The 9,175-nt window shown below is 36.8% G+C and overlaps 1 protein-coding gene across 4 annotated transcripts; it reads left to right on the forward strand.

Annotated features, from left to right (window-relative positions):
- The first annotated feature begins 683 nt into the window (after positions 1–683).
- Positions 684–7,707, forward strand: LOC107800376 (mitochondrial hydrolase YKR070W). 4 transcript variants are annotated; one of them, XR_001651403.2, is made up of 12 exons: positions 684–931; positions 1,017–1,129; positions 2,148–2,183; positions 2,901–2,974; positions 3,161–3,201; positions 3,571–3,642; positions 3,734–3,938; positions 5,493–5,588; positions 5,983–6,050; positions 6,206–6,407; positions 6,517–6,596; positions 7,411–7,707. XR_001651403.2 is itself a non-coding variant. In XM_016623541.2 (12 exons), exons 1-12 carry the CDS (start codon positions 828–830, stop codon positions 7,465–7,467), a joined length of 1,152 nt encoding a protein of 383 aa, XP_016479027.2. In that variant the 5' UTR covers positions 685–827; the 3' UTR covers positions 7,468–7,707. The 4 variants fall into 4 exon arrangements, 3 of the variants coding, with proteins under 3 accessions (XP_016479027.2, XP_075081255.1, XP_016479028.1); XM_016623541.2 differs by having other exon boundaries at positions 685–931; positions 6,513–6,596; XM_016623542.2 differs by having other exon boundaries at positions 687–931; positions 1,017–1,120; positions 6,513–6,596.
- The last annotated feature ends 1,468 nt before the right edge of the window (positions 7,708–9,175 follow it).

Here is a 9,175-nt window from a genome sequence, read left to right on the forward strand (position 1 = left end):
ACCCTTCATTCTGGCGTATAGTGATCATGCTCCGCTTCTTTTCCATCAAGGCCAAGGGGCTGGAGTTCACCCTCAATCACCTCATACGGTTATAAATGTGATCTATTCCCTTAGACACACAAAAAATTGACGTAAAACGAAAAGTTAAACTATTAAGACATAAAACACAATAATTTCAGAAAGCGCAAACTTTTTTTTAACAAGAGTTAAACTTTTAATAAGCCCTAATTTATTAAAAATTTATATTTTTTAAAACTTCATTTTTAATAAATCACCTTCAACCAATCTAACCTTAAAAATTTGTTTAGAATCAAAAGTTGGAAGATGAAATTAAAGAAAAACGATGATTTTGCTTTGTTAGTTTAAACTTTAGGTTTTTGTTCAAGAAGTGCTAAATAGGAAAAAATGAAGATCATGGAAGTAATAGGATCATCCAATAATTTAGGTATGTAAGTTGTAATGTTATAAAATTTAAGGTATTTTTTCCTTAAAAAGAGTAAAAAAGACAACGTGTCATGCCTCTTGGCTTAAACTGACACGTGTATGGCGCGAACTTCACGCAACAACTCCTCTCGCCCGGAGGTGATAAAATGAATATTGAAAATCAGGGGTGATAAAGATACTCCACTTCATAATTTAGGGTGAACGTTGCAAAACGTGATAACTTTGGGGATTTTGTATCAACCCCAAAAAAGAAAAGAAAACGAAATATGTTAATTTTGGAAATGTGACCCCAATTGAAGTTGACAAAAGAGAGTTGTATCTTGTATGGTCCGGAAGTTCAAACAGAATTTGTTCCATAGAAACGCAAAAGGGAAAAGGAAGAAATGAGGTTTCGACTTAATAATCAGCCATGGCCACACTCTCGGCTTCGAATGCGACCTGCTTCTTTTACGCGCTGTTTCTCTCTGCTTCATTCGCTTCCACTACAGTTCAGTGTCATTACATTCAAACAAACATATGCTCTTTTTTCTGTGTGTCTTCTTTTTTTTCCTGAATTTGATGAGTGGTTTCAGGGGTTCATGTGGGATAGCGTTTGATATAGATGGGGTTATACTCCGTGGCCGCACTCCAATTGGGAATTCTCCCAGTGCTCTCCGGAGACTGTATGATGACTCGGGTATAGTTTGTATGGCTGCTTAAAGTTAGCACCTTTTGTTGTCAGTCTGTAGAGGCTCTAATTGCATGAAAATTTTGTTTTCTTGGTTTTTTGCAAGTTTTTTTTGTTGCATTTTACTAAGAGGGGTGTAATTATAAAGCTGAGATATTTCTACATTGTTCTTTTGGTTGAGAATATGTTTTAGACATTTTAGCACTTTTTCTGTAGGTTCTAAGCAGTGGCGGAGGTAGAATTTCCATTAAGGGGTTCAAAAAAGGAAAAAATTAAAAAATTAAAAGAATTGTAGCTAGTGGGAATTGAACCAATGGCCTCACAAAGATTTTGAACCCCCTTGACCACTAAGTTATGCTTTTGGGCTACGTCAAGGGGATTCAAAACATAATATATAGATGTAAAAAACAGATTTTGCCTTAAAGTATACAGTGTAAGTTTTTTGTGAACCCCCTTCCACCCCCTTAAATCCGCCCCTCCTTCTATGTTTTCCTAGAGTAGTTTAGCCTTTCAGAGATTTATACATTAAGAGAATTTCTAATACTCTTTAGTTGTATTTGCATAATATTGCCGTGAGATGAGTTTAAATGGAGCAACATGGTCAGTGAAGATTTATATAGTCGATCCCAACTTGGTTGGGACTAAGGTGTAGTTGTTGTTGTGCTCAGGGGCGGAGCCAACCTTTCGGCTACGGGTTCGGCCGAACCCATTAACTTTGGTCCAAACCTTATATTTATCCTAAGAAATTCATTGAATACATACAAATTATTAAGTTAGATCCCAGTAAATTCAAAAAACTAGAATTATGAACCCATAAAATTTAAATCTTTCCTCCGCCTCTGGTTGTGCTTTTGGTCAATCTTTTGACTTCTAATTGTTGCTATGATGTGATATCATGTACACTTGTTAATAGACAATATTGACGAGAAAGAGATAGGTCTGGTCTGATGTTGATAAACATACTTTGTTTTTTTTCATATACTGAATGATACAAGGTTTGTACTTGTCACACCGTAATGCTTTATCCTTGATGCAGGCAATCTGAAGCTTCCCTTTTTGTTCTTGACAAATGGTTAGTACTCTCAATATAACTACATGATTTTAGCTTAGCTACTTGAGACATAAACCTTTTTTCTCTTGATCTAGTATATCTGGTTAGTCATTCATAAAATTGATCCATGGCTATTTCAGATTCTTTTCAATCATTGTTGACTGAAATTTACAAGGAATTCATTATGTACATCTAATTAACATCTCCAGTAGCTGAAATATTTGCTAAACCTGTAGTTTGCTTATCTGCTCGAAGGAATTTAGTGGTTAGTCTCACAGAGCCTGCTAAAAAGAGTAACTGGACACTAGGAGAATTCGACTAGATATCATGTCACATGTCCTCGTTCCATCTGTATGGTGATTAGTGCGGTCCAAAAATATTCGAATTATATCCTACCTTTTATTGCACACTAAAGCTGTAGTAGACTTTAATCAGGTGTTGAGAATTTTTATCCTTGTTTCCCCTAAATGAATTTTGAACATCTTGCGTGGATGATTTCATGGCAATCTGTATTGGAAAAACTGTGGCTTCTAGCCCTCTTCCTGTTTTGACATTATTTAATGTTAGCACTTCATAAAATGAGTTGATATCAATCTGTATACAGAAACTTCCTCCTCTGTTTTACAATGTTGGCATATATAGATGATATCATCATTACGTACAATTTTCAACAGTTACATTCTGTTATAAAACATGATAACAGGCAGCAAGTTTTATGTCGGTCTGATCTTGCTGCAGGAGGTGGCATCCCAGAGTCTAAAAGAGCTGCTGAGTTAAGTGAACTCCTTGGAGTGAAGATATTACCTGCTCAGGTAATCTTGCAAACTGATGAATACTAGTATGCCTTTTATTATGTTGGTTCACTCTTCAGCTGAAATCACCATCCTGGTTCTCCTGTTGCTTACATGGTGCTAACTCTTACAGGAGAGGGATTTCCTAAAGGAAAAACAACTCTTAGCAGAGGGAGAAAGATCTAAATTGTATGTTCATGGATGCAGGTTGTGCAAGGGCACTCACCTTTTAGAAATTTACTAAAGAGGTAAATGCTGCATAACGTTATTGGAAGTAGGTCCTCTTAAATATAAACATCTTCCTGCTATGCTTAATCGTTCACTTAGTCGTCATTTCTGAAAAGAAAGGTGCCACAATGGAGAACTTTGTAAGGTGCCGTTTTCTGTGTTAATAGAAGTATTATTGTTGGAGAAATTAAAAGTGTCTACAAGTTTCAGATTTGTTGTGACAATAGTAAAATTTTCCTTGAATCGTGCAGATCACTAGCAATAGAGCTCTGTTTCTTTTGCCTTAGTCTCCTGTGTTGTTCCGCACTTTAAGAGTCTATATGAAACTACTTCAGTCTTCCAAATATACCACATAGATCCTGAATTCTATTGGTTTTGTCCTTTACTAGATATGAGAATGAACTAATTGTTGTCACTGGAAAAGGTGAACCTGCTGAAGTGATGTCTGCATATGGTTTCAAGTAAGTTTCTAGCTTTTTTTGGCCTTCATATTTTTGAAGTTCTCCTGGAAGCATTGATATTTACTTCTTTTGCTATCAAAACTATGGCCAGAAAAGTTCTCTCCCTGGAAGAGTATGCGTCATACTTTGATGACATTGATCCCGTAGCTCAATTCAAAAGATGGACAAGAACAACAAAGCCCTTTAATTGGCCAAGACATTCTTCAGAGTTGGCACCACAGATAGATGTTTACTCTGATAGAGTTAAAGCAGTATTTGTTGCCAGTGATCCTGTTGATTGGGGGAGGGATATACAGGTAAATTTACTCCGAACTCTTGGTAAATGGACAAAGAGGATGGTTTTGCTTTCTACTTTGATCTTGAAGTAATAAGTCCATTGTTATTTGTCACAACAGTGTAAGAGAGTAGTATGAAATTACAGGTGTATGTTTTTGTAACTCAACCCGTGATTGAAATTTCACAAAATATGAAACACGTGTCTCACTTTGTAGAAGGGAAATGGAGGAAACGGGAAGAGATGGCCTTTATATATAGCTAACATTTTGTCTCTGCTTTTTAGGATAAAGATCCTTCTTCTCTGCAGCTTCTTTGATGCGTTCTATATACATTATTCGTAGTTATAGATTAAGGAAAAAGGGTGTTTGGACGTATTCACTCAGCCAAGTAAGGAGTGTTTCATGCTCTAAATGTAGCTAAGTTTTTGAACAACAGGCCATGTGCTGTTTATATTTCCAGCCAGTAGGAAATACCTGGACTATACCATCATATGCTTTTCTCAATTAGACAGGCTAGTCCGGCACCAGCAACTTTAGCTATCAACAGAAGTATGCTACCACATCATCAGAAGTTATTCCAAATGCTTTTACCTATAATACGGAGCTTTAGAGCTGCATGATAGAGGCGCAAGACCAATGAGAAATGGTTGACAGATTGGTTGAAGACAAATTGTTTGCATGTATTGAATTTCTTGGTATTGGTTGTCTTCCTTCTTGGCATATTAGTCTAGCAAAGAAGCTAGCATAATGGGACTGCATCTTTCTTCGCCTATTTGTTTCATCATGATAAAACCTTTGGAAGAATATCTACTAGAGAGCTAAAGTGTGCAGAAGAGAGGCTTTGTTCTTTGTAGTAGATGCTACTTATGTGAAGAAGAATTGAGACTGTGAACCACCTTCTTTTGCATTGTAGATTTGCTGGACAGTGCTGGGATTTCTTGGATCATGCTTCATAGAGTTAGGGCCTTATTGGAGAGTTTGCAGCAACAGAACACACATAAAGCATTAAAGCAGATTTGGAGAACCATCCCTCTTTGTATATTCTGGGACTATTTGGCATTTTGGCTAGAGCGGAATAGAGCTTGCTTTGATGGGCAGTGAGTCTTTTTATTAGAATTAAGGAACAAGTGTTAGCACAATTTGTTTCTTTGGTGTAAGAGCAGTGTGGTTGATAGTATTGATCATTACATGGATCTTCTGGAGTTGCTAAGGAAATGCTGTAACTAATTGCATGGATATTCCCAGCAGTTTTGTATTTCTTTTGGTACCAATCTGGTAGTATTTTAATTAACATTTACCTTATCCTCCCCCCCCCCCCCCAAAAAAAAAAAAAAACAAATAAAAAAATAAACTAAGGTGTGCAGAGAGAACAGAAACTGAAGATGATCAATCATTTTCAATTCTTTTCCATATGGGAACTAGGGAGTAAATGAAAAGCAAAACAACTTTTATTGCATCCCCTCCCCCCAGTGATCCCTCTTCCTGTAATGGTGTATCCCTTGCATGTACTTTTTCTGGTCTTTGTCTAATTTACTCTCATGTATTCTTCTTCTGCTTACTAGCTGAGTGATACAGGTCCTCTGTGATATTTTGACATCTGGAGGTCTTCCTGGGAAGGGGTGTGAGCATCAGCCATATTTATATTTTGCTGCCGATGATCTTGAATACCAGGTTACTAATAAAGTTAACCCTAGATATACCCCCCTCACTTTTGTTAGAGTATCTGTACATCTGTAGAGCTGCACCACCTTTTATGACAATTTTTTTTGTCAAAGATGATACTGCATCTTTTCAAGAATGAACTTAATCATGGAATCAAAATAAAAAAACATTAAAACCAGCATGCATTAATCATCTAGTACCAGATAGGAGATAGTTGATGCTTTTTTTTAGTAGTTTCTATTTGCAGGCATTGGTTCTCTGCATGCATCTCCGACACTGACATTATGGGCCAAATCTGACCTTTTTTCTTATTATGAAAGTATATTTACTGGAATAGTTCTATTCTAGCCTCTTGCATGATGTTTGATTATTGAGAGTACTAATTGGGTGTCAACTTAGGCAGGCAGCATTTTCTTGTGAGCGTCTTGGTATGGGCGCATTCAGAATTGCTCTAGAAAGTGTCTTTAACAGGTATTTTTTGTGTTCTTCCAAATTCTGACTTCTGCCTTTTGTTGGAGATATTTAATATATATTGGAAGTATTGATTCCCTAAAGATGTGAATGAGATTCAAAATTCACAGTTCATGCTAAGAAATGTAAAATTATGTTTCATGAACAATTCGCAGAATTCACATGAAGCCTTTGGAGTATACATCTTTTGGGAAGCCAAATCCATTTGTGTTCCAAACTGCTGGGGCCATATTGAGAAATATTCAACTCGCCTGTCAAACTGATGACCTCTCTGGTGATATAGATGCTATACATGCTTTCAGAACTCTGTACATGATTGGTGACAATCCATTTGTTGACATAAAAGGTGCACGGCAGGTTAGTGGCTTGCTAACATGATTTATCCGAGCCCTCTACAGACTGATTGCTTGAGATCGTCACTATCTTGAAGTTATTTGTAACGAGCATACTGTTCAATTTTAGGCAGGGCATCCGTGGTTTTCAATTTTGACGAGGACTGGTGTTTTCAAGGAAAGAGGAAATCATGCAGAATTTCCTGCTGATCTAGTAAGTTTCTATTCTGTACTGATGCATAAGTTCCGTTGCTCATTATCAATTCTTGTGCTTCAATTTTCAAAGTTCCCTTGCTCATTATCAATTCTTGTGCTTCAGTTTTCAAAGTTCCCTTGCTCATTATCAATTCTTGTGTGTCAATTTTCAAAACTCCCATACCCCTAGAATCAATCTTTTTGATGCAATTATTACTGCGTTTGGTTCCATGGCAAGGTAAAGTTACTTTTGTCGTTTGGTAAGACCGGAACAAGTAAAATAGATAATTTCCCTGAACAACCGACTTCAGAGGGACAAAAAAATGATTCCGAGTGTTTCTTTTTCACTTGCCCTCTTTTTACTAGACCTCACTCCCTCACCTTCAATTCTTCTCCACCCACCATTCCTCTTTTACCCTGTGTTGTGCGGACTCTCCAAAATGCTGCTGAACCCGTGTCAAATCCTCCAAAAATAAACTACTTTTGGAGGATCCAACACGAACCCGGTGACATTTTCGGAGAGTAAGAAACATAGCTTTTAGCTCCAATCAAACACCACATTAGTTTTCCACTCTAGTGAATGATTTACGTAACCTTTGAAGCCCTCCAACATCATTCTGTCGGTAGGAGGCAAGTGTGTTTCATAGATTTTACTCTCATTTTCCTTTGGCCTCTCCTATGTACTTCCCTGAGAGAAATTGAGATTTCATCTGTGAACCGAGTTTTAATTTGAAGCTCTTGAGAGGTTTGAACGTGAATCGTCTTAACCTTCCGAAGTCTGAATTTTATATCATGCATAAGCACCAATTCATTTTTATTTGCTGCTTCTGCAGGTGGTCAACACTGTTGAAGAGGCAGTGGATTTCATTTTGAAGAGAGAGTCTAGTTAGCAGCATTGGCAGTTTTGTTTTCTGAATTGCTGCCATGTTGCCTTTGTGATTCTCAAGTTGAAGTTTGTTAAAAGTAACTCAAACAGTAATTTGTCTTCAGGTCTAATATTATTTTTAGCTAACTTGAACTGCTGTCTTGCTAGCCCCCTCTCTTCTGAACTCAGTACTGTTGTAGCATTCATTTTACACAATATTAAAAAAAAAAATTAATTGAAAATATAGCGTAGGTTGGAATTGAAAGAGATGGAAGTTTACTTTGACAGAAGACTCGTCTTTCATGGTACTAGCTCTTTCTTGGCCACGTTTTCCTGAAATGTGACAGTTATGTTATACAAGAAAACTCAGAAGTAACAGCCTAACTACCTTAACTTATAATTTTTGTGGTATAAATGAATGTCTCCACAGGTTCAATTGTCACTATCTCACCTTTTCCTTCCACCTCAGTGTAATTAAAATTTATAGTAATTAATGACTCTTTATGAGAAGCTGGTAAAGTTATGTTCTTTCCATTTTAAAATCAACCATATCTCTATGTAGCTTAGCTCAACTAAAGGTTCCATTTGCTTTTCGTCTCAGTAATGACACATAAATTCGGAAAGAGAGTATATTTATTATGCTCTTTTCGAGCCAATGCCCTATACTTAATACTCAGTAAAAATTGTGTGGGGTAGCCACTTTTTAAAGTGGTATTTACTTTTTATCCAGCATTTTTAATGCTTAGCAATAGTAGCTACTAGTCTATTAAAATTAACATGAAAAGACTGTGTTACCCTTTTTTCTATCTTTTTCATGTGTTAGGGAGAAGAACTGTGCCGCCGTCTGTAAGGAAAAAATCCCTTTTTCGGCCAGTTACTCGTGAATTGTCAATGTTACAGGAGCTCCATTCCAAGTATCAGAAGGAGGTATATGTTTTTGTTTTAGAAGGCAAATATCACTTAAAAAATTATTAGACAGGTAAGAGTTTCCATGCTTGAGCTTGAAACATGATCTCTTCTTAGCACACAGGATGTTTCCTTGCTATGAGAATATTACCAGTACTGGCGCTTCTCATAATAGAAAGTTAGTATAAAATTACATGCCAAGGAAACGAGACGACTGTGTGGTTAAGCAGCTTCGTTGGTGTAGCATGTGATGACAGATTGGGTACATGAATTGCCTTTCACATTGCAGCACCCTTTTGTCCCCCTCGTCTTTTACAAGTTCAAAAGTTAAGGACACTTGGTCCTGAACTTAGACTAACAAGCTCAAAAGTTAAGGATATTTGGTCCTGAACTTACAGTTACAAGTTCAAAAGTTAAGGACAATAGGTCTTAAAGTCCTGAACTTAGACTAACAAGCTCAAAAGTTAAAGGACAATAGGTCCTGAACTTAGGCTAACAAGCCCAAAAATTAAGGACAATAGGTCCTGAACTTAGACTAACAAGCTCAAAAGTTAAGGACATTTGGTCCTGAACTTACAGTTACAAGTTCAAAAGTTAAGGACACCTGGTCCTGAACTTAGACTAAAAAGCTCAAAAGTTAAAGACTATAGGTCCGGAACTTAGACTTACAAGTTCAAAATTTAAGGATAAGTAGTCTTTAACTTAGAGTTACAAGCACAGAAATTAAGGACAGGTGGTCCTGAACTTCAAGTTCCACGTTCAAAAGTTAAGGACATGTAGTCCTGAAGTCCTGAACTTAGAGTTACAAGTTCAAAAGTTAAGGACAT

The sequence above is a fragment of the Nicotiana tabacum genome, chromosome 11 (genome assembly GCF_000715075.1).
Source record: "Nicotiana tabacum cultivar K326 chromosome 11, ASM71507v2, whole genome shotgun sequence".
Lineage (NCBI taxonomy): Eukaryota > Viridiplantae > Streptophyta > Magnoliopsida > Solanales > Solanaceae > Nicotiana > Nicotiana tabacum.

Excerpts from the sequence above, each read along its gene's own strand:
- LOC107800376 (XM_016623541.2), top strand. The coding sequence starts at position 828 with ATGAGGTTTCGACTTAATAATCAGCCATGGCCACACTCTCGGCTTCGA. Across the intron at positions 1,130-2,147 it reads TGATGACTCGGGTATAGTTT|GCAATCTGAAGCTTCCCTTT; the intron begins GTATGGCTGCTT and ends TCCTTGATGCAG. Across the intron at positions 3,202-3,570 it reads TTTAGAAATTTACTAAAGAG|ATATGAGAATGAACTAATTG; the intron begins GTAAATGCTGCA and ends GTCCTTTACTAG.